Below are 25,603 nucleotides of genomic sequence, written 5' to 3'. Positions count from 1 at the left end.
AGTGACATTATTTGGATTTGCATTTTTAAGGGTCTGGTTTACATCAGTTTCTGCATTAAAATCCACCTATCCAGGTGCAGACCCAAATCGCCCTCTCACTTACTGTGTGCTTAAGAAATTCCCAGTTATAACAATTTCATTTTTCAAGGCAGACTAATCTGGGGCTGCTCAATGGAGAAATGCTTGCATTTGAGTTTTTTCCCCATCCACCATTTTGAGTTGTTTCTGCATGCCCCCTTCCTCGGCATCACCTTCCCCGTCCCTCCCAAAACATCTTTTTTCTAAAAGCAGAGTTATGGTGTTACAATGCTGTCTGCAAGTGTAAAAAATAGCAGCAGTCTTGTTCATTACACTGCTGCAGTGTTGTAACGCACAGACCATATTTGCATTTCAATGTGAATATCATCAATGCAAGAGTCAGTTTGGTGTAGTGGTTAGGAATGCGGATTTCTAATCTGGCACGCCGGATTCGATTCTGCACTCCCCCACACGCAGCCAGCTGGGTGACCTTGGGCTCGCCACGGTGCTAATACAACTGTTCTGACTGAGCAGTGATATCAGGGCTCTCTCAGACTCACCCACCTCACAGGGTGCCTGTTGTGGGGAGAGGAAAGGGAAGGAAACTGTAAGCCGCTTTCGAGCTTCCTTTGGGTAGAGAAAAGCAGCATACAAGAACCAACTCTTCTTCTAATGGTGACCATCAGCTAAAGCTGCTGTAAGATCATCTCTATCCTATACCAATTCTGAAACCCACCTGAGTCAAGAGCAGATGAGTTGTTCTGGGTGGTAATTCGCCATAAGCTTTAATGACTAGTATACAATATCCAATGATTGACTTATGAATATCAAAATATCAGTGATGTGATCCTTCCACACCCCAAGATTTCCCATGTTTCCTATCTGATGGGCACTGGTTTTTTACTCTCCATGTTTACACAGGATACTCTCGATTTGTGCACAGATTATTAACAGCTTACACGTGTACTTATTTCAAACCTGTTAAAAGCACAGTATCTCCTTGGCAAGAAGCAGGAGCATTTAATGCATCCCAAGAGGGAATAGTACAATTGCAGGACTTTGGCAAAGTGCTGACCAGTTAAACTTTTCATTAATTGCTGGTTGCAAGGGGCCGGACCAAGCATATTTGGCATAATAGAAACTAATTGCCTCCTTTTTTTGAGAATAGGGGAAGGGTTTGGCTGATACAACCCATAGGTCTGGGGGTGGTGGGAAGACAAACTAAAACCCAAAAGGTTCTGAGTAAAAAAAGGAAAATTGGAGTGCAGCTACTTGGTAGAGCAGGTTTACAATATCCTGTCTGCTTACCAGACAGGGCTGAACTGGGAAAAAAGACTTTCCCACAGATTTCAGGAAAAAAACCTGCCCAGGAGGAAGTGCTTGTCCCATCCAGGGCATCCTAAGAACACCTGGAGAAAAGAAAGCAGTCCCTTGACAAGCTGAACTCTTAGTCCTCCCAGTAACATTTGAATTTTCCAGCACTCCAAACATACAGTATAACATTCCAAAGGACAAACTGGACTACAATTTTAAGTAAACCTTATGTAAATGCTCCCACTGATCTGAAATTACAATAAGTTGCGGTATATTCCACCCCACCTCACATCTTGTCTGGATATTGTGGATTTCTTCCTATATGATGTTTGTTATTAGAAACGAGGGTCTCTAAAGATAGAGCTTCTCTGAAGATCGTATTAGAACCTGCTGGAGGGGGGGAATACCATTGAATACACCTGGTTTCAAATTGGATTTTTATTCAAATATGTTGCTTTAGTTTCACAATGTGATGTCTTTGGTTTAACACTTAAATCTATAGCACAATATGGCTTATAATGGAAATTCAATACAAGTTACTGACATAAGTTTTAAAAGTTGCATATTTATGAAAATTGGTTAAAATGCATTTCCACCTGATTCACAGAACACATAAAACAGTAGTTATTTTTTAAAGTTGCATTCCTGTTTCCAGTTGTTAATTTTTAATTCAGTGCAAAACTCAGTGCAGAATTCTAGTTTTCATTTTAAAAAGCAAGAGTAAAGGCACGGCAGAGACAACAGAGCTTCTTTGGTAGCCAACCAGTATTTTGCTGCTTATTTTTCTCAGTGAAGATCAACAGATGCATTTCTTTAAAAACAGCAACTGAAAAATTTTAAAAGCTCACAAACTTCACACAGACTCCCTTCTGAGTTTTTCCAACAGTGAACAGTGCTGGGCAGAACTTTAAAAGTAATGTGGCAAGTGCTGAAGGGACATAAAACCAGTGCGAGAAGGGCTAAATTCTTCACTGAGGCAGAGAGCTTGAGTGACAAGGTGCCATATTAGAGCTGTGCCGTAGCTGAACAATATCTAACCTGGAGAAAATTTTATTCAGAGAAATCTTTCTTGACTAACAGTCTGAAATCTGCAGATCTACATGGTTAGGAAGTCTGGGAAAGATATTTGGCAGAGTGTTTTGGGGTAGTGTGATACTCCCAATTCAAGCCAAAGGAAGGGCGAGAAATCTGGGGAGAGAAGGATCCCTGACCAGTTAAATAGGGGGAAATTAGCTGAGGATTTTCCTTGGACAGGTACGGAAAGCAATTTGTTTCAGACACCTCAGAAATCAGAGGGAAGTTGGTAAGTACAGGAAGGGAAACTGGTGATCTAGCAGAGTGTAACTGCCTTCTAGAAGACCAGGGATGTTCAGAGGAACAAAAAGATAAAATAAAATACAGGCATGTTTTGGTAAACATGGAAATACAAGGCTCTCAGTGAGAAAACTAAGAAAAGCATCTAAACCCCTCAAAAGCCTGTAATTCAGATCCAAGAAATCACACAACAAATCTTATATTAAAACTTTATCTTCTCATTCCATCTCCCTACCTCTTGTTTAAATATAATCTTTTTGTTTTGTTAGACTATTCTGAAAGGGTTTTTTTTTAAAGAAGGCTCTTACACCTTCTCAAAAAGTTTCAGGCCTGGTTAAAGTAAAATCTTCTGTAAATGATGGGGGGGCAGTCAGGTTTATTATTTTATTAACAAAGAAACCATGTTACAAGGGCAGCTGAGTCAGTATGGGAACATTTTATTTTGGGTAGGAAAGTATTTTTCTCAGTGTGGAGAATGTGTAGGGGGATCTATCATAAACAATCCTAAAAGTGTCTACTCGGAATTCAGCCTAGGTCTATTCAGTGGTGTTTACTCCCAGGAAAGAGGCCTTAGGATTGCATTGTAAGTGTACTTCTTTTAATAAACATCCTGTGAGATACAAAATGTGCACAGGGCCAGAGACATCAAGGTTGTACTCCCAAGACCAAAAGTCTCACAGGAGATGTTTAGGGCTGACCTGAAAACTTCAGCCACCAAACTGCTACTTTTACCAGTATACTAGTGCATGTTCATGGCTTACACCAATTAATTGAAAACATTAACTTGAAACAAATTGCAATTAAAAAAGAATCAACAGGATGCATTTAAAAATCAAGATTACAGTCAACTGAGTACTGAACATTATCACATAGTAAGAAAGCAGCAATCAAAGCAGTTTTATCCTGAGCAATCCTAGAAAGGGCAAAGGATGCACCTCAGCATAAGGAGATAAGGTGCCAGTGTGCTAGAGTGGTTAAAGAGTGGTGGACTCTAATCTGGAGAGCTGGGTTCAATCCCCTTCTCCTCCACATGCAGCCAGCTGGGTGATCTTGAGCTATACACAGTTCTGTTCTTGAAGAACAGTTCTGTTTGAGCTCTCTCAACCCCACCTACCTCACAGGGTTATCTGCTGTGGGGAAAGGAGTTTGTAAGTCACTTTGGGACTCCTTAAGCTAGTGAAAAGCAGAATTAAAAAAAAAAGCTCTTTTCTAAATGCTCCAAGTCTCAGATACTAGGAAGCTTCACCATGCACCATTAACCAGTGAAGTGCTGCTTTTCTCTTGGAGCATGCAGTGAGTCAGCTCAAGAGATCTGAACTGGTGCTATGGACACAAGACACACGCAGGAAGACATACCTACACGATGACTGGTCATTTTCTGAAAACTTTCATTATTACCAGTTCTGCTGCAGTTTTAAACATGGCACCTCCTATCAACAGACCCTTTTAAGACATTCGCTTTACTTCCAAGTGTGCATTGCTTTGGGCAATTTATAGGAAGGCATTTCATTTTCTCTCATCAGAGGCAGCCTAGTTGTTGCTTTAACACATCCAGTGGTAAAGTCGTGGGAATTTAGAATACCTATGAACTGTGCAACTATTCAGTCCCCTGCAATATTGCTGCACTGCATGGAGACAGAAAGATTAATACTGTAACACCTTTAAAAAAAAAAGTAAACATCATTCCATGGGGAAATAAAGCAACCACAAAGTACCACACACTGATTTCTTGAAGAAGCATTGCGAAATTACAGCCTCAAGTGCTGTACAGATCTACTGATTTTTCTGCATCAGCTCAATTATCTCTTTATACAGGCGCTGTGGAGCATCAAGGCCCCAGATGAAATCCAGATGTTCCCATTCAGGTATATTCTTGTGGTAAACCAAGTTTGGGATCTGTGGCAGCAACAAGGCGATATCCTTTGGATCTGCAAGCCAGTCATGACCCCCGGCCCACAAAGCCGTTGGTACATTCATCTCTCTTGTTTTGTAGTAAGGTGGTACTGACTAAAAGAAAAAGGAGGAAATGAAATAATTTGTAATTGATAACACAGTAAAGGTTTCCTGATTCAAGCCACAAGGAGCAGCAAGAAAGTATGTCATTTTCAACTAACTATTTGCATGATTTGCATTGATCTGACCATCATAGAATCATAGAGTTGGAAGTCCAACCCCCTGCTCAACCATATTACAAGAAGGGATGACCCTCAGCAATAGTGAGGAATTCTTACCTGGTTATAGTGGGCCATGTTTTTTGCCTTGCTTCCCCAGTCAAAAGCTGTGAACACCCCAGACCTTGTCATCTTTAAAAAAAAAAACATGCAAATTATTATACATTATTACTATAAATGTATCATATCACCAATATAAGCAAATTACAAACATCTGAATATCTACATAGCCGTTAAGGATGTGCAACATGGCTACTAACCATTTCTCATTTTAGAGAGAAGGCTAATATTTTAAAGAACGGGGCAGATAGAAATGGAAACCACTAGGGTATTAGAGGCCTGAACTGCTGCCCATTTTTGGCATTGCTGTCCAATCCTGTGCCTTCTTCTTCCTTCCTAACTTTATAGATCTTTCACTAGCACCTAACCAAAGATTGTGTGCTCAGCTACCAGTGCTATGGAATCATTCGCTGTTTACAGGGTGCACAACCTTTAGCCGACTCCCCCATCAGTACTTCCCCCCCCTACTCCAGTTATCCATCTTTTTTGCCCATCCATTATACTACTATGTATTTCTAACCAACTTTTATAGTTGCTGTTTTGTTTTTCTTGCTTTTAGTTTTGAGACTAGAAACTTCAGACAAATCCTTCAAGAAGTCTTACAGAGAACATTAACTGAAACATCTATACCCCCCCTTTCCTTGCAGTTCAAGGCAGCTTACAGTCATAATTAAAAATATTTTTGGTTAAAACCAAAAATAAAATAGCAAACCCCAAATCTCCCCCCCCCCTTAAAAGAATGCTCTCTGAGAGTGCCACAGACCAAGCAAAGTCAAAGCTTTATATTCAGCACTAGAAGCCTTGGAAGAGTTTTAAAGCACTGCTTATCTACGCTGTGCCATTGCTACTACACATCTTACTGAGTTGTCTAACTGGGGTTAAGATGGATCCGCCTGTCTTACTATTGCTTAGCTCAGTTTTGTTACACTAGAATTCATTGCCCCCCCCCATACAGATACCTCTCAAGTACATCCAAAACACTACAGTATGTGTGCTATTCCACATACATGTGTGCTATTCCATAGCGTGTGTGCTATCCACAACTGATATGTCTAATCAAGAAACAAACATTGTGCAGTGTGCGTGCAGCAAAGCAGTAGCATTTACAAGGGCTTTTAAAGTTTTACCAGGGAAGCAGCATTAGTTAACCTTATTTCTGGTATCATACCCTTAATCAGTTATTGGATTTTGAACAGAACAGAAGACACACAATACTAAAGTGAGAAATTGCTAAGAGTTGCTTGTTATCCTACCACTGTAGTAGTAATTTTCATTCTGTGCACACCATTCTTTCAAAGCCGTCCATTCTAAATTTTAAAGCAATGCAACTCACAACATAAATCAGGTTTGATTATTTCAAAAGGCCTCACCTGAGCCCAATGAAGCATGTTCTGGACAGAAGTTCCCGCAGGGCAGTGTGTTGAATAGACGTCAACTCGTGTCTGTAACAGTGTAAGGAGCAAAGTTTGAAAGCCTAGAACTATTTATTTGTCAGATAGAACACCCCCTTTATTCCCTTTCAATAATATTGAATAAATATTTCATTTGGATACCCCCTTCCCCCATCTTTTAGGCAATACATAGTAAGCAATAAACAGTAAACCTTTCCTCAAAACCATCTCCTAATATCTGTCTCCCTGGGGATTGATCAGAGTTTGCAGGGGTTCCTATCGGTGGATGTCTTGAGTAGAGGCCAGCATCTCATGATGTTATTGCAGATTTAGACTGCCTCATCTTGAGCTCAAGAGAAGGAGGAGGAGAAGGAAGAGTTGGCTTTTATACCCTGCTTTTCTCTACCAGAAGGGCTCTCAAAGTGGCTTACAAGCACCTTCCCCTCCTCCCTTCACAACAGACATCCTATGAGGTAGGTGGGGCTGAGACAGCTCAGGTATTACTGCTTGGTAAGACAGCACTATTAAGGCTGTGATGAACCCAAGGCCACCTTGGTAGAGTAAAGTGCTCTGGAGTCCATCCTCCAAAGCAGCCATTTTCTTTACTCGCTTTCTCCCCTAATGTAATTTAAGGTACTTAGACAAGTGTACATATTTTCTTAAGATTCTTATCTATTAATAGAAGCATGCCTCGCACACACGGCAGATATGACTCGAGTATCTGTAGGCTAAGTTTCTGTGTCACATTATTCCACTAACCCTGGGGGTAGTCTCATACCAATTCCATACTAGACAAAATACTCCCAGATGCCATAGTCCAGTGCAAATGTTGCCACCATCTTAACTGTTAAAAAAAGACCCCTTTCTGCATCAGCACAAATAACCAGGTTCATAAACTAGTAAAATCACAAAAAAACATTATCTTGTAAGGATGACACAAGTGCCACCCAAGAACGGAGAATGGAGGGGTGCGACTGTATCGTGCCATGACAGTCATATGCACAGAAGTCAGCGTCTGTAGCTGAATTCTCCCCTCCCACTCATTTCAAAGGGGTTTCACAAATGTTTAGGAACAATTGGTCTAGTAACCCTTGTATTGGTTAGGCACACAAGGAACTTACCATATTTAGGTTTTTTTCATTAAACCCACAAAGTAGAAAGAAGAAATTGCCACAGAGTTCATCGAGTAAGGCATGAACACAAAGGTGGGTGGCGAGCCACCTTATTATTGAATTCTGGGGGAAAAACTGCTTCGTTCCAAACACTTCCTGCCAAAGCAAGAACATTGGATACACAGGGTCATTTTCTCATGAATGAAGCAGCAAAATGTCACAAAGCATGAAATGATAATAATCTACATCAGGGGTAGTCAACCTGTGGTCCTCCAGATGTCCATGGACTACAATTCCCATGAGCTCCTGCCAGCAAATGCTGGCAGGGGCTCATGGGAATTGTAGTCCATGGACATCTGGAGGACCACAGGTTGACTACCCCTGATCTACATGTAATTTATGGAACAGAGCCTGAGCCAGATTCAGATCGGGATTTAAAATACCAGCCCAGCCATGAAGGTCACTGATCCTGAGCCTGTCCCATTCTCTCAGCCTAAACTACTTCACAGGGTTGTTGTGACAAACAAACAGAGTCAGGGAGATCATGTATGCTGCCCTGAGTACTTGGAGGGAGAGCAAGATAAAAAAAAAAACCCAAGAACTAAAATGCAAGGAGTATGATATTGGGCAATCACATATAAACAGAAACTCTGCTTTTGCCTGTTTGCTGCAAAAGTATTTGCCGGCGTATAAGACGACTGGGCGTATAAGATGACCCCCCAATATTTCCACTCAAAATATAGAGTTTGTTACATTACAGTACTATGGGCCACTATGGGCAGCTATGTCTATCCCAACTGAAGTGCACCTGGCGTATAGGACGACCCCCCCACTTGGAGGCATATTTTTCAGGGGGAAAAAGTAGTCTTATACACCAGCAAATACTGTATGTATCTTATTTCTGTACATCCATATCTGAATTAGAAGGTTCTCATCAGCTCAACATTCATCTTGTAAATTTTTCAGAGTCTTCTGCACCAACAGAATATAGGCCTAGATGGCCATGTGACCCAGAAAGGACGGGTCCTTTTCCCCACATGACTGAACAACTACGTTGCTTAAGAGGAACAACAGGTTAATAACAGGTAATGGCTCAAGTGATGGAATAGGACAGAGAGCAATTTTATATGGTTATTCTCCCAGAAAAAGTTCCACTCTACCCTAAATGCTTTGATTTTCCTGAACTCTTTAATGCTAGTAATGCATCTGCTGCTCTTGAGCAAGGCGCACAGAACTCTGGGCAACAACTCCCACACACAAGTAATGGAACATTTAAGCCTGAGAAGAGCTATAGAAAGGACCTTCCCCAGTATCTTGCTAACATATTGCATACTGCAGGACTGGCTGACTTGGACAGCATTCAGTGAGATCCCCAGTAGAAACACACCCTACCATGGTTATTGAGTTCAATGAACTCAGAAGGGTGTGATCCTGTTGAAGACAGCACTAGAAGATGTTTAAAAGCACTACAAATGTTTTTTATGTCAACCGTACTCCCTTTAATAGCCAGCAGTTCTGTCATGCTTTTGTTGAAATGTGTTTGGTCTTTTCTTCAAGTGTGTGCCGAGTAAGAGAGGAACTCGTTCCCTGCTCCCCAGGTACACCCAGGGTTATTGACACACTGCGCCTGAAGCAAGCCTCTTGTCCAACATACTTACTTTGAACAGAAAATCAGGAAACTTTCCAAGCTTGGCCATAGGGCTGTTTGAAAACTTTACTGTGGCTACCGGTGCCAACGCAAAGAACATTTTGACCTTCTTAGCAACCTGGGGCAAGGTGGAAAATGCAATAAAACCTGGGAAGACCAGGGGGGAAGGGGGGAGAGCAGAGAAACAGGTATTTAATAAGCCACACAATCTTCCGCAAGATGGAATATTTTATCCTCTGTTTTATCAAAAACAAAAATAGGGGGCACTGCACTGCATTTATGATCGCTATCTAAATTTATGAAAGTATCACTGATTTATGGATATAATGGTATCGAAACCAAAAGAAACATTTCTCAGCAATGCAATCCGTAATGACTTGATTAGCATATCTGGACATAAGGCTCAATGAAGCCCAGAAGCAACAGTCAGCACATCAAGTTCCATCATGTTACAACTTTTCACTAACCCATCAAGTGTTTGACAGCTTCTGTTTGGTTTTGGCACTGGCAATCAGAACACGGCAGGAGTCGATCACACACGGGGCGGGGGGGAGGGGGAGGCCATACAAGTTACGCAGTACTATTCTGCATCATGCAGCACCTTTTTATAAATTCTTACCATTTGTTATCACAGATGTTGGGACAGTGCAGGGGTAGTCAAACTGCGGCCCTCCAGATGTCCATGGACTACAATTCCCATGAGCCCCTGCCAGCAAACGCTGGCAGAGGCTCATGAGGTAGTCCATAGACATCTGGAGGGCCGCAGTTTGACTACCCTGGTTTATGGCATTTAAAGCAATCCGAAATTAGGACCCAAGGCAACTGACAGTGAAGCCCTATGAAAAATTACCACAGCAGCCTAGATCCTCCAGGACTCTTAGACAGGAGTCACTACACAAGATTACACTCTTAATACGCTTCAGCCTGCCTCCGTTTTTTAAACCAGAAGTGTTTACAAGCAAAGCCCACACAACAATTCTGACAACCAAACGAATCCTCATTTATGCCCAGTGCCTTACGACTATGTTTTTGCAGGAAGGGACCTGCAGCGGAAAATGTACAAAAGGATTTGTAGGTATTGGAATTGCCAGCAGACATGAACCAGCTTGTTCACCTACCCAATGTGGTGCCTTGTGAATGGCCAACGTAATATATTTGCTCCTGCCCACTTTTGTCCAGGATGAAGTTTATTGAAGCTGGAAGGTCATATTTAGCCATTTCATCAAAACTGTAAAGGAACAGTAAAGGAAAATTAAACGACCCACATCATGCAGTCACGTAAGAAACTCAGCTGGGGGGGGGGGAGCATGATCTAATTGGGCCTCTCACCTGGACAAACTCAGCATCACCCCCCATCACCTTGGCCACACTCAGTTCAAGATCGTAAAATCTAATGATTTCACCAATGACATACTAGCTACCTACCTTCCCATAAGGAAGCAATAGGAAGAACTCGAATGGAGGACATAACCAAGACAGAGTTGGGTTTAGTCAATTCACTGTACCTGAATGTCCAGAATTCTTCTTGATTCACTGTATAGTTTTTGTGCTTTAGAGACCAAGTATTGCCTCTGCTGTTTCCTAACCAAACGTCATAGCCAGCATCAGCCAGCATAAAGCCCAGGCTGTTGTAGTCAAGATTTGTCACCCAATTGCTGCCATCCGCAAGGAATCCATGCTGTAGAAGGACCGCTGGCCTAGGATCTGAAACAAAAGGATTTTAACATGGGTCACAGTCTGTTGCCAATGCATGATCCATCAGATCTCCTTATGCTAGAACAGGTGGTCATAAGGAGTACAGCATGCACAGCCAACAGCTTGTACAGAAGGAGCTTTCACAAGTGGGAGCTTTTGGCCTGAAATGAATCACATTGCATTGTGGGAATCAAAATAGAAGAACATTTAAATTTCAACATATTTGGAATTATGCAGCTCATTGCTGATTTGCAAGTGTGGGGATTAAAATTCATTCATTCATTTATTTGCATCTCTCTGACATTATGCTATGAAGATAGATTTCACATGGGAAGCTTTCGTGGAAGACATGGAATGGAACTCCATCAGCTTTACAACGAAACTTGCACAGGTACAGACTGACATTTCTGAGACTCCTTTAGGTAGTGAAAAGCAGGGTATAAAAACTATCTCTTCTTTATGCCCTGAAACCTTCTACATTACCAATATGAATTCAAAGTCTTGCTTAATGGTTTCTTTCTGCAGCAAGCGTCTTTACCAAGAAGAGTCAAGCACTCCAAAAGCAACCATGAGATGGGAGAGCAAGGGTTACTTGTTCCAAAGGATTGCCACCTACTGACTAGGAGGGTCAATTATGTGGGCAGTACAAGGTTTTGGAGGAGAGTTTCATGGATACCATGGGCTGCCAAAAAGGACAAATAAGAGGATTCTAGAACAAATTAGGCCTGAACTCTCCCTAGAAGCTACAATACCAAGTTAATGCAATTCTACTTCAGTCATATGACAAAAATAAAAGAGTCTCTGAAAAAGATAATAATGCTAGGGTTGAAGGCAGCAGGAAAACCGGAAGACTCGAGATGGAGTTCCTCAAATGAAGCCATGGTCCTTAGTTTACGATAGGACTGTTTGGAAGATATTAATTCATAGGGTAGCCATAAGCTGGAAGTGACTTGACAGCACTACCCACACAAAGTATTAGATTAAATTAAAACAACTAGAAGATTGATTAAACTAAGGATATATCCCCCCCACACACACACACACACAACCTTGGAAATATTTTCACAACTTGAATGGGGAGAAAAGAAAACCAATAGCTCTAATGGTTTAGAGCTAAATCATTAAACAAATTTTTGCAGTCATATCCGTAATGTAGAAATAACAGCTATAGTAGCCCAACATCGAGAACAAGGGGGCTTCACTCCAGAAAAGATCCTTTGCTTCCTCATAAGAGAAATCTCCATTCATGAAAACATTCAAAAGAAGCTGAAATAATGGAGGACTTGGCAGCCCCATAACTTTCCTACCTATCTGGCTCTGAAAGGTTGTTAATATCTTAAGCCAGGGGTAGTCAAAGAGCCTCTTGTGGCGCAGAGTGGTAAGGCAGCAGACATGCAGTCTGAAAGCTCTGCCCATGAGGCTGGGAGTTCAATCTCAGCAGCCGGCTCAAGGTTGACCCAGCCTTCCATCCTTCCGAGGTCGGTAAAATGAGTGCCCAGCTTGCTGGGGGGTAAAACGGTAATGCCTGGGGAAGGCACTGGCAAGCCACCCCGTATTGAGTCTGCCATGAAAACGCTAGAGGGCGTCACCCCAAGGGTCAGACATGACTCGGTGCTTGTACAGGGGATACCTTTACCTTTACCTTTAGTCAAACTGCAGCCCTCCAGATGTCCATGGACTACAATTCCCAGGAGTCCCTGCCAGCGAATGCTGGCACGGGCTCCTGGGAATTGTAGTCCATGGACATCTGGAGGGCCGCAGTTTGACTACCCCTGGCTTAAGCCGTAAAACAGGCCATGTAGTGGTTAATAGCAGTGGCCTCTAATCTGGAGAACTGGGTTTGATCCCCCACTCTTCCACATGCAGTCAGCTGGGCAACCTTGGGTCTGTCACAGATCTTAGGACTGTTCTTACAGAGCAGTTCTGTTAGAGCTCTCTCAGCCTCACCTACCTCACAGGGTGTCTGTTATGGGGAAAGGAAGGGAAAGGTGTCTGTAAGCCACTTCAGGACTCCTTCAAGTAATGAAAAGCAAGGTATAAGAAAACCCGCTCTCCCATCTCTTTTCTTTTCTAAAGAAACCTACCCTAGACCCTAGGAGATCTCAATAAGGATCAGCCAGTTTCAAACGTTCCATTCCTAAGCAAGGTGTCTAGTTAGACAGGATACCGAGGATACTTTTATCCTGGTAGGTTTTAAAGGTTTTTTTCATGTATGTTTTTAATTTGTTAGCTGCCTTACTGGTCTTTATGAGGACGGAAAGGCAAGATAGACATTTTGTAAAACACTTTGTGCTAGATTTTAACCTTCCGGTAGGCAGGGAATCAATTGTTGCAATCACTACAAACGTGGCTTTTGCAATTAAGGCTTCCTAAGAGGGGAGGTGAAAATCACATATAATTTGTGACTGGCATTAAGCAGGAATACAATTGAAAGGTATGGCATGATTGTAAATTACTTAAGTCAGCATGGACTTTGGAGGAGGAAGTAAAAATTGCAGGAAGTCAAGAGATCCAAAGGTTACCAAATACGGTAACTGCTTAACTTCCTTAAATCCTTTTACAGCACTGTGAAGTAATAATATGATGTATTTTCAGGATTCTGAAACAGAGACGTATAAAAACAGCATGGCTATCAAGTGTATTACTTCTAAATTAGAACAGAGGCTGACCCAACACTAGAATTAAAAAACGAGTTATATGACAACAGCCAAGTCTTTTCTTTCCCTCTATTAAGCCCTCTGGAAAAACAATCCATTTTGTGGCATCAGTAAATGCTTAATTGAGAACAAAAACGCAGTCCCTAATTTTTTCTTTTGCGGAATGTAGAATCAAGATCAAGCCAATTGCAGGTGTTTTCCTTGGACATTCTTGACATAGGCCAAATTTCTGCAAAGCAAAACATTTTATCTTTAACATCTCATTCCCTACACAATATTAAAATGATACAAAACATACCTTTGCTCCACTGGCCTACTTTCCCATGAGGTATTCGATTAACAGTGAGGATATAGCCATCCTCTGTCACTATTTCATATTCCTCATTGGGATACCCTCTAAAGGAAATAATTTCACTCTGAAGAAGGAAAAGAACAGGCATTTTTCAGATGAAACAGTTAAAAAGCAAGTGCAGAATGTTTACAAGGATTCTTTTTCTCTTCCCAAGGAAGCCAGAAGGGAGACTTATTTTCATTGCTGTAGAGTTCCATTAAAAGGGGCTGAAGCAGCAGAAAAGACAACAGCAGGCAATACTCTCGTTCTGCTCACTCCTTTGCTAACAGCAAACAAAGCTAAAAGCCACTGTGGCAACCAATTACATTTAATCCAAATCAGAACTAATTCACTCTGGCCTGCAGGTCCTGCTCTAAGGTTTTCCCAACACCTGGAGAGATTTTTCCTTCTGTGTCAGGTAACTAATGTCATCACCTCCCATTTGTGAGGAATTGCCTGCTGGCATGGTCAGGGCTCCCACCTTCCCTTCCAAGTTCTGAGGTGGCTGCATGTAGGGAAGCAGGCAATCAAACCCAGTTCTCCAGATTATAGTCTGCTGCTCTTAGCCCCTGCACCAAGTTGGCTTCTGCACCCCTGGAGGAATCATCATGCCAACTGTTGGCTGGGGTGCGCCTTTTAAAACAGACGGTGGAAGTCTATGTAGTACAGTGAATAATTACCAACATCCAATGTTATAAAGTAGTTATTGAAGAAAAAATGGTCCCAAGCCTACGTTTGGCACAGCACCTGAATGAGCAAGAGATTCCAAAAAACTGGGTAAAATGCAATTCCTCTGTCCCTCCCTCTATACGTGCCTTATGAGATGTTAAAATATATGACAGGTTCCTTATCTTAGGATGCTATAGATCTCTGCAGAGTTTCCATTATATTGCAACTTCTTCTAGCTCTTTAGGTCAGCACATGGTTAATGGCTGCCTCCTCCAGACCTCAGTTAAGTGTTCCCTCAAATGACAACACTGGACAAACAAGACTTAACTCTGTAATTCTGTGACCTGAACTCACAATGTGTCTTTTGAACTTAAATAGGATAAGGAGATTTAACTCCCTGCCCCAGGCTCTTTCCCTGATTCAAAATCTACCCTCCCCCCCCCCACACACACACACACATACAAGCACACGGGTTTTGCACAGGAAGAGGAGAGGACAATATCCATGGGAGCCATTGCACAATGCTGTGGTCTAAACCCTTTGAATGAATTTTAAGGCTAGACCACACATCACATGCACTTTATTGCATTCTGGAAGTCTTCTAAAAGGGAAACTTCAGGTTAGTTGGAGCACAGTCTCATGAGAATCCAATGGTCATATCAAGCAGGGGGGGGGGGAAGAAGTGGGGTAAAGGGATCAGAAACTAATCTTGTGACCAGGATATTTTTGTCAAGCAAGGTTCAAACCATGAACTGAGTGAGACATGACTAGGAGGAAGATTAGATTGTAAGATCAACAGCTGAAAGATGGCCTGTAAGTCAGAACAAGTTAACCTGGAATTCACTACCACCCACCAAGCACTATAATTATTCCAAAGGAACAGAACTTTGAATACAAGATGACTCCCCCCCAAAAAAAGAAGTCAATACTAAAAGTAAAGGGCCTTGAATTTAAAACAGCTCTCCTCAGGAAAGATCAGCCTATGTCCTCTCCACACCTGTCTCTAACTTTCCATTCCACCTCCTCCCTCACCTACAAGCCCCACCAATTGTAAACATCACCACTTCTTATTCCTGGCAAGCCCTGAGGAAAGCAGCACCACACAACAGCTGCAGCAATTCCTCTGCTGGCTAATGAACTAAGTCCCCAGCCCCAAAGACGTCAAAATAGCCTTGGCCAGGGCCTTCTCAGCTTTGGCCTGGTAGAATGCTCTACCTAATAAGATCAGGGCCCTTTGGGATCTTAAGCAATTCCGGAGGACCTGTAAAGACACAGCTGCTCTGCCAGGTCTTCGGTTGAGGCCAGAAAACCAACACCGACAAAATACTGTCCTCCCTATCCAAAAACCGAAACTGAGAACCATGCAGAACGAAATTGAACAAAGCCCTCCCCAGAAGGTTTTTACTTCTATCAGAGAGATGGCATTTAATGTATTAATTAGTTTTAAAACCATGAGTATTTAATTAACGTTTGATGCTATACTGAATGTTTTAATTCTTCTTGATACCCATCCTTAGCCTACCAGGGAAGGATGGGTTATAAAAAATAATTATAAGTTTACATCTCTTCAGTTCATGTGTCAGCTGCTGCCAGGCCTTGCCACTTTGTAGGGTGCTGACTGGCTTCATAGTATCACAGGGTATGAAGCAGAGCTCTCTTTCCTTTGCTCCCTCCTCCATGCCTATAGTCTTCAAGGCTTCTTCTATGGCTTTGCTCAGGGAAGCACAGAACAGCTTTCTTTCCACCCACCAAGTCCAGGGAAGGCTGGAGAAACAACTGTGTCTCATGGGCTACTTGCAGACTCCCCACCACGACCACCAGAAAGCCTTCCGCAGCCATCAGTGGTGGCTTCTCTTCCTCCAGCTCAGCTACAAAGTACTAAAGGGAATCCATCTGGCATTGCTTTCATCCTGAAGGACCCAGCTAATGGAAGGCAGGACCTCTTGCCTTTCTGTGCCGTCACCCCATCCCACCAGAGCCTGCCAATAACACAACAAGAATAACCTTATATGCCAATATATATTTGTATATGCAAATTAAGGACACCCCCTCCCCTTTTTAACCCCCCTCCCAAGCAAAATCTAAATCTAAATAAATAAAAATGTCTTGTTTTCAGGCTAATACAGTAACTATCCTCCAACCAAACCAGGAAGTTTTAGTCTAAATACAAGCAGGTTCTCAAAGAAGTGGCAATTCCACATTTGCATCCAATAAGCTTTTTCTGGAGACTGTGACTGCAGCTCCTCACACATAAACACATGGATGGAGGAGTAATTCTCTCCCCATTTGGAAGAAAGGGGGCATTCTGGTTTGCTGCATGCTATTTTAAGGGCCTTGTAGAGCAATCTAGGATGCTGTTTCATCCTTGGATAGGAAAAAAACATTACTGAATGCCTGTGCTGGCTTCAGAATCCAGAGCAAATGGGAAGGACTGCTTAAAATCCCAAATGACTCCTATGTTACTCCAAAAATTCTGAATGTCCTCAATTTGTAGTTTGTGGTCTAGGACGGTGTTCCCCAACCCCCAAGCCGTGGACCGGTACCACACCTCCCTCCCCCGCCCCCGGTTCCCAGCCCGAAAAAGGTTGGGGACCACTGGTCTAGGAGACCCTATGGCCCTGGTTTAGAAACAGTTGTACAGATCACAGCGGGCAGTTAGTTAAAGAAATATTCAAGTGGGTCATAAAAGTCCTTGGAATAATGCAAAACAATAAGAAGAGCAGGAGGGCAGTACAGAACAGTGACCGCTCACCCAGGCAACAGGGATGGATTCTCTCTGCTTCTCCCCCATGATCAGCAGATGGAAAGAACAATAGCCACAAACAGCCACCCAAAAAAATGTTTAACAGAGTGGGAGGAATGGGGATTTTCCACTCTTGTTGCGGCAATTTGCACACCAAATGCTCTTCAGAACAATATTATGCAATAACAATGGCTGGAGATGCCTTATATAGTATAGAAGAGAATATAAACTTCATCAGATTAGTGACTTACGATATTCATAGTTGCTTCTGGGTCCACATAGCTTCTTTTCACAAATTCTTCTGAGTTTATAAAGACCTGAGCCAAGCTGGACACAATTATGAAAAGCCACATTTTGAGCCTGTGTAGAAACAAAATTAATCTCTCAGCAAAGAACATTGCTTCCTCAGTGGAAGAAAAAGTAATAATTTACCACAAAGCCAGCAAACACAAGCTGTGAGAATGTGCAATTGAAACCAAAATGCACGTCTTAGAAACAGCAGCAGATAAGACATCTTAAATATGCAGGGTCCTGCTTTGCAGAGGGCACAAACCACAGTTGTAAATGCTTGCCTCTAAGAAAGCACTGATTATCTTTTTTTCTTTTTTTCTTTTTTTTGCTACTTCTTCCCAGCAGCCCCTGACCTCACAGGTGAAAAGCAGAAAGTCCTGTAGGAATGCCTTTATTCTGTTATTCATTCTGTTCAGACTCCTGATTCAAGGACATGGCTATACAAAGGTACTGAACTGCATAAGTACCTGTCCAGCCACTGCTTGAAGAAGAAGACTTATATGCCGCTTTTCTCTACCCGAAGGAGTCTCAAAGCGACTTTCCTCTCCCCACAACAGACACCCTGTGAGGTGGGTGAGGCTGAGAGAGCCCAGATATTCCTGCTCGGTCAGAACAGTTTTATCAGTGCCGTGGTGAGCCCAAGGTCACCCAGCTGGCTGCATGTGGGGGAGCGCAGAATCGAACCTGGCATGCCAGATTAGAAGTCCACACTCCTAACCACTACACCGGACTGCCAGTGTGGGGCTTACTACTTCCTTAAGTAGCCGATTAAACTGCTGAAGTACTCTTTAAAAATCTTGATATCTAGCCAGCACCTTTCTACATGTAATGTAAACTCATGACTGCAAGTCCTATCCTCTGCTGCCAACAGGAACTGCTCCCTGCCTCACCTCCCAGTGACAACCTTTCAAACACTTAAAGAGAACAATCATGTCCCCCTCTCAACCGCTTTGTCTCCAGGCTGAATATTCCCATTTCTCACAGCTTTTCCTCATAGGGTTTCATCTTCCTGCCCTGGATCAAGGCACAGCCTCAGATTAACGTACAATAAATGAACATGTTAACAGTAAGACAGTAAATCAGGAGATTAAGGCTTTTATCCTGCCTCAAGGGCCACAGGTTTCATTTGCAAGTGTAAGAGTCAACCTTTTGAAGGATACGGCGCTTCCCAACTCACAGGCTAATGTAGGTCAAGGAACTCTCCTAACTAGAAGTTACGAAGACACTTAATTGGGAAACAGAATTGTCTTTAAAGTTCAAAATTTTCAAACAAGCAAACAAACATTCTCTCTGTAAATTATTTTTTTTTAAGATAGCTTATTTTCTGCTAAAGATTCTAGAGGAGAACACATGGCCTATTACAATGGCATGGTAAATCCGGGCATATGCACCTTGGATTTACATCCGGTTCTGAACTGGTGTTTTGAGGCAGTGGTGGTCAGGTGGCTAAGGCAAAGCAGGCTGAATACAAACAAGACAGAGATAATTCTGGTCAGTAAGGCTGCTATTCAATCCACTTGTCCTAGATAGTGAATCCACTTTATCTGAGATAATTATAGTGATATTATCTTTTTTTTTTCAGAAGAGCTTAAGCGTTCTCATGGACCCTGCCTTTGTCTTTGCAAAGCAGGTTGCAATGGTGGTCACAACCACCTTCTCTGTCAACTGCATACAATTTACCAGCTCTTTCATTATCTAGATTTACCAGCTCTTTCATTACCTAGACCGAACCAGTCTGGCTACACCTCTTCATGTTTCTGTAAACTCATACACTCTACATGGGGCTGCCCTCAAAGACAACTCAGAAACTACAACTGATCCAGAAAGTGGCAGTCCTGACCCCTCTTCGGGCCTTTTACGACAGAAACCAAGGCTTGAAGACTGGCAATATTGTTGTACTCTTTATCAGCAAAACAGCATGGACATTTACTGTCTATTAACTGGGAAACATCATCTTGCCCTGTAACCACCAGCAGTTCTTTCTGGAAATTTCCAGTCATTTAGTTCCATATAAACCTGGACACACTTAGGCTGCAAATCAACAAAATATTTGGAACAAACAACTGAAATACTAGCCTTAAAATAAGAGCTATTGTATATTGGTACTAGGTAGACAGAGTCATCCTAAAGGACTTTTGGCAAAATTTATGCAGGTTTGGTGGGTGGGGGGGAAGAGTTAAAATGGAATTAAAAACAGGTGTGAAATTAATCTATGATTGTCTCACTGAAGGACTGGGAGAAAACATTTTATAGTGTAATTAAATGTGGGAATCAGAAAGATTTGATTGAAAATTTATTATCATGGATGTATGTTATGAATATTAACGGGAGATTGGAATGGTGTGATTCCACTGCAAAATGGAAGTCTGAAAAAATATTTAAAATACTCAAGGGAAACTACCCAAAACATTTTTTATTTGATGGAGATTAAATGAAGTTTTGTTACAAAAAGGATCTGTTGTTGCAGACTGTAAATATGTGCCTTAAATTTCCAAGTCTCGTGTTCATTTTTCTATTTAATGAAATAACATCAATCAAGTCTTGTAATATTTAAAAAAAACATCTGATGCTTTTTTTTTGGGGGGGGGGAGGAATACTTGATAGCATTCTTCACCTAAATTAGAGCAAATCTTCCTATTCCCTTTTTGTGGGTGGCCTTTCACACGACATGACAAGATGATAAGGAATATAAAGGGGAAGCAACTGATAAAAAAAACAACAAAGCTTTTTAAAAAAAACTTATTCCCCATTGAGCAAGTTTCCCTGAAAGAATCAGTTCTTCCTTACACAGACAGCATCTAACAAGCATAAATCATGTGACAACTGGGGAACAAAATCCATCTTGTCCCACAAGAGTAACTTATCTATTTGGTACACTTCTATACCACCCTCCCTTGCAGCTCAGGGTGATTTATACTGAAATGTATGGCTCACAGTTCACTGTGATGTTGGCACAGTACAGAGAACATGCTAACAGTTTGAGTCGCAACATCTGAATAACTTTTGAACAGTATTTTAAACACAACAACACTTTAACAGTCATAAACTGTGTAACTGAACTGTTATCCACTCAGTCTTTGTTTGTTTAGTGGATGTACAGGTTCGGGGTCATCTTGTGTTGTTCTCTGCTGGGTGCTAACGGTCACTGGGAAGAAGCTATTGTGGTGATATTGTTCTGTCTGGCCTCAAACCAAAAGGTTTGTTGGAAAAGCTCGATTTTGCAGGCCCTGCGGAACTGTTTCAGTTCTGGCAGGGCACCGGTCTCCTTTGGGAGCTCATTCTACCAAGAGGCAGCCAGGACAGAGAAAGCCCCGACTCTGGTTGAGGCCAAACAGGCTTCCTTGGGACTAGGGATTGCCAGCTTGTTAGTTTGGGGAGTAGAGTGCTATCCGGGAAGCATAAGCAGAGAGGTGGTCCCTCAAGTACACAGGGCCCAGACTGCATATGGCCTTGAAGGTTAACTTGATTAGTAACAGCAAAGATAAAAGACACTTTTATCAGCACAAGTCAGCTCGGTAGGGAAATGAGCTTTATTACCTACCTTTGTTTACAGATCAATGTGATGTCAAGGACAGAGAAGCTGGTGATGAAGCCCCAACCTAAACATTTGCTGGAATAGATGTCCCTGATTCCATGACTACAAGTATGGATTAGGATGTCCACTACATTTCACTTGGCCAAGAAATGTGAATATCTATTCTTTGCCCAACATTTGATGCTGCTAGGAAGTAGGCTTCATGTCTGCTTCCCAACAGTCTCACAGTAGATTCATAAGCTTCTTGGGGTCTCCCTGGCTTTTCTCTGATCCCCAAACTGCTTTGCTCCCAAGTTTCAGAAAATATTGCAACAAAGACTGGATGGCTGCTGTGTGGATGAGGAAAGTTCAGATTTTCCTTGTCCCACTCACATGGTAGCCACAGTGGCCATTTCCTCCAACACTGGGGTGTGTGGCTTTTTGTTTTTGATCAGCATTTAATTGACTTCCCTGGTGGGTCTTAAAGTACAATCCAATCTAGTACTTAAAGGTTTGTTTCCATGCTCTTCTGCAATCAGGTGCTGGCCAATCCACAATCAGGGTTTTATTGGCTACACAACTAGGTACTCCGAGCAGTGACTGTAAGCTTGTGGTTTTTCAAGATCTTCATTTACTGCTTCAATCCACACCGAGACCCCATAGAGAAGCCAAGACAATATTTTGGATCTGAGCACTTTCATTACAGCTTCCTTTACAATGGAAGAATTTTGATAACAGTGCCAGCTGACTTTTAATAGATTTTATGACATATCTCTTGTGCTCTACCTAATTGTTGTAAGAAAAGGTTACACCCAAATATTTAAAATGAGGGGTTTGCTGAATCTAATTGTAACCCTATTTTCCACCTATATTTAAGCCTCCTAGCAGAGAAAATCATTATTTTAGATTTATCATGATTTATTTGCAGGAAGTCGTTCTGGCAATAATTAATGTAGGCACAAAGACCTACTCTTGTTCTTGATAGTATTACTGTGTCATCAACATATAACAGAAGTGGTATAGGCCTTTTCCCTAGAATTGGCGGGTGGCCCTGGTAATGTGTCGGGGAAGAATGGTCACTATACAGACCAAGAAACAAAGTGGTCAAGTCTGCTACATGGATGCATCATATTTGCAGCACTGTTTTGGCAGCCTTAACATCAACACCTAAGTATGTTAAAACGGTGGAGGAAAAAGAACTGTACTCAATTCTGCTCTAGCCCTTTGAACAGAGTACCAACTGAAAGGAACAGGACTGCCTGCCCCCACCACAACCACTGCACACATGTCTGGACTCAGAACTCTATACTGTAGTGCAGGGGTAGTCAACCTGTGGTCCTCCAGAGGTCCATGGACTACAATTCCCATGAGTCCCTGCCAGCAGGGGCTCATGGGAATTGTAGTCCATGGACCTCTGGAGGACCACAGGTTGACTACCCCTGCTGTAGTACATACAAGCACAGTCCCTATCATGTACACAGAGAGCTAGAGGATCCTGTCCAAAATGGAGGGAGGGGACTCAAATTCACTCCACCTTCTTCAGTAGCATGTCATAGTTTCCTTTCAACTGTACAAAGAACAGGTTAAAAAGGAATGTCAAGAAGAAAATCACCACCATACTGTCAGACAGAAATTAAAGGAGCAAAAACAACAACAAAAAGGATGAAAGGAAAGGCCCAATTATAGCTCTGACTGATTTAGGTGGGTGTTGGCCTGAAATAGGAGGAAATTTGAGTCCCGTGCCACTTCAAAGAGCAACCAGGTTTTATTCCAGGTATGAGCTACACCTGTTTTCAGTAAGTTTGGTATCTGACAAAGTATGTGTACAGACAAAAGCTAATACCTTGAATAAATTGTCGTTGGCCCTCGGGGTGCCACTGGACTCAAGCTTTGTTCAGCTTTAAAGACAGATTGATGAAGTATTTCCAACCCCTTTCAGGCGCTTTCCTATTTGCCATCAATGCATCTCTACTCCAGAGCGCTATTCTCTCCCTCCCCCCCCCCCCCAAGAGACGACCGCGAACTGGCACCCACCCCAAACACACACACGCTTTGCAGGAGCTTTCGGGTAGGATCGGGTCGATGCAGCTAAAAGCCCTTTAAGAGCAGCAAAGAGGGTTAACATCGCCCAAAGTCCCCCCCACACACACACACACAAACAAACACACTTCAGTACCGTTGCACCGATGAAATCGCCGCGGGCAAATCTTTTTCCACGAGACCTCGACCCCCAACCCACGCTTTGCTCCCGAGGTCTGCAGCCTTCTCACGAGCACGCCACACGCGTGTCTAGTATAAGCGAACCCCAGTCGAGGCTGCAGCCGAAAAGCATCCCGAAGACCCTCCAGGCCAAGCACTCTGCCTCCCTCCTCCCAGCCAGGTGGGCTACATCATCTTTCTTCCCGGCGAGGCGCTTCCAAGACCGCCCCAGATCGACGTCCACTTACCGGGTCCGGGAGGAGGAAGAGCGGCCAAGTGGCCGAGCCCGTCACTCTACCCCCGGCGCCCCGCCTCCGAAGAAGGCCTCGTCCCGCCCCTCAGCCTCCGCGCTTTCTCCAATCAGGACTCAGCAGAAAGCCCGTTTCTCTCGCGCTCCGGGCCCCTCCCACAGCCCTCCCAGGCGGCGGCTGAGGCGAGGGGAGGGGGGGGGGGGAGACGCTCGTGGCGTCAGGGCGAGCCTAGAGCGACAACGGAGGGCAAGGAAGATGTCATTGATTATAATGTTGTCTAAATGCAGTGGTCCCCTTGAGCCGACCAGGGAAGGGTGGGATATCCAACTAAAATTATATAAAATAATGGGTGGGATATAAAAATAAAAGTGTACAATAGTTATATTATAACAATGACCATATTTCTAAGGGGCTTCACAGTAGGGGTCATATATCTAGGAGGGAGGCGCAATAAGTTTCTGAGAGGTCCTCCAAACTCTAAGGAGCCGAGGTCGATGGAAGACTGCAGGTCCCAGAATGCCTCGGGCGGATTTCGCTGTCGGCCTACAGTTCTCAGTCTTGTGATTGGGGAAGGGAGGGGAGGCTGGAGCCAATCATGGGGCGGCGGTTGTGCCTGGGCTAAACGGGCCTCGAAGCAGGAGGGGGCATGTTCGCTTTTGGAGCCGCAGCCGAGGAGATGCTGCTGCTGGCAGAGTGAGCCTTTACTCAGGGAGGGATGATGCGAGGGTAGCTTTGCGGCTAGTGCAACCTTTTCCAACTTTTTGACTGTGGATGAACCCCTGAAATGGTTCTCAGGCTTCGAGGAACCGCAGAAGTGGCGACATGTCTGGGAAAGGCTGCATAACTTCTGGGAGCTCTTTGATAACCCCAGGATTCCTGAGAACCCTGGTTGGGAATCCCTGCCCCAGTGTCATTGGGAAGTAGACATGTTGGGGATTTTTGTTGTTTTGTTGCTAGCTCCTTTTTATTGCCTCGTGTTTTTCCCAGTCTGTTCTAATCCATCCCTATGATGATTAAATCTATTTATTAATAAATCATTTTTATTAGCTACCACAAATGCTTTGTCTTTATATGAGACAGTTGCGATTGATAAGCAGTGTTGATAATCATAGAATCATAGAGTTGGAAGGGGCCATACAGGCCATCTAGTCCAACCCCCTGCTTAACGCAGGATCAGCCCAAAGCATCCAAGAAAAGTGTGTCTCCAACCTCCAAGACTGCCAGTGAAGGGGAGCTCACCAACTCCTTAGGCAGCCTATTCCATTGCTGAACTACTCTGACTGAGATTTTTCCCCCCTGATATCTAGCCTATATCGTCTATATCGTTGTACTTGTAGTTTAAACCCATTACTGCGTGTCCTTTCCTCTGCAGCCAGTGGGAACAGCATCCTGCCCTCCTCCAAATGACAACCGTTCAAATACTTAAAGAGAGCTATCATGTCCCCTCTCAACCTCCTTTTCTCCAGGCTGAACATTCCCAAGTGCCTCAACCAATCTTCATAGGGCTTGGTCCCTTGGCCCCAGATCTCCTCTGTACCCTTTCAATTTTATCTACGTCCTTCTTGAAGTGAGACCTCCAGAACTGCACACAGTACTCCAGGTGTGGTCTGACCAGTGCCGTATACAATGGGACTATGACATCTTGTGGTTTTGATGTGATGCCCCTGTTGATACAGCCCAAAGTGGCATTTGCCTTTTTTACCGCTGCATCACACTGCCTGCTCATGTTTAGTTTACAATCCACAAGTACCCCAAGGTCTCGTTCACACACACTGTTACCCAGAAGCGTATCCCCCATCCAGTAGGTATGCTTTTCATTTTTCTGACCCAGATGCAGAACTTTACACTTATCTTTATTAAATTGCATCTTGTTCTCATTTGCCCATTTTTCTATTGTGTTCAGATCTCGTTGAACTCTGTCTCTATCTTCTGGAGTATTTGCCAGTCCTCCCAATTTGGTGTCATCTGCAAACTTGATGAGTAGTCCCTCCACCCCCTCATCTAGATCATTAATAAATATGTTAAAAAATACTGGACCGAGCACCGAGCCCTGAGGTACCCTACAACTCGCCTCTCTCCAGTCTGATGAAACACCATTGACAACAACTCTTTGAGTGTGGTTTTCTAACCAATTCCCTATCCACCTAACTATCTGAAAATCCAGATTGCAGTCCTTCAATTTATCCATCAGAACATCATGGGGAACCTTATCAAAAGCTTTACTA

At 43.0% G+C, this 25,603-nt stretch overlaps 1 protein-coding gene across 2 annotated transcripts; it reads right to left on the bottom strand.

Moving 5' to 3' along the window:
* Positions 1-1,755: 1,755 nt before the first annotated feature.
* On the bottom strand, positions 1,756-23,471 carry LOC143843757 (putative lysosomal acid lipase/cholesteryl ester hydrolase). 2 transcript variants are annotated; one of them, XM_077350337.1, is made up of 10 exons: positions 23,376-23,471; positions 17,375-17,483; positions 13,679-13,796; positions 10,534-10,732; positions 10,147-10,256; positions 9,039-9,175; positions 7,390-7,536; positions 6,248-6,319; positions 4,878-4,949; positions 1,756-4,653 (listed from the first exon to the last, which is right to left on the bottom strand). In XM_077350337.1, the coding sequence occupies exons 2-10, from the start codon at positions 17,474-17,476 to the stop codon at positions 4,420-4,422; spliced, it is 1,191 nt and encodes a 396-aa protein (XP_077206452.1). In that variant the 5' UTR covers positions 17,477-17,483; positions 23,376-23,471; the 3' UTR covers positions 1,756-4,419. The 2 variants fall into 2 exon arrangements, with proteins under 2 accessions (XP_077206452.1, XP_077206453.1); XM_077350338.1 differs by lacking the exon at positions 23,376-23,471 and adding an exon at positions 23,105-23,327.
* Positions 23,472-25,603: the final 2,132 nt, after the last annotated feature.

Source organism: Paroedura picta, chromosome 8 (assembly GCF_049243985.1).
Source record: "Paroedura picta isolate Pp20150507F chromosome 8, Ppicta_v3.0, whole genome shotgun sequence".
NCBI classification, from domain to species: domain Eukaryota; kingdom Metazoa; phylum Chordata; class Lepidosauria; order Squamata; family Gekkonidae; genus Paroedura; species Paroedura picta.
This window is presented reverse-complemented; position numbering and strand designations above follow the sequence as displayed.

Excerpts from the sequence above, each read along its gene's own strand:
- LOC143843757 (XM_077350337.1), bottom strand. The coding sequence starts at position 17,476 with ATGTGGCTTTTCATAATTGTGTCCAGCTTGGCTCAGGTCTTTATAAAC. Across the intron at positions 7,537-9,038 it reads TTCCTGATTTTCTGTTCAAA|GAAGTGTTTGGAACGAAGCA; the intron begins GTAAGTATGTTG and ends TTGCTTTGGCAG. Across the intron at positions 6,320-7,389 it reads ATGAAAAAAACCTAAATATG|ACACGAGTTGACGTCTATTC; the intron begins GTAAGTTCCTTG and ends ACACTGTTACAG.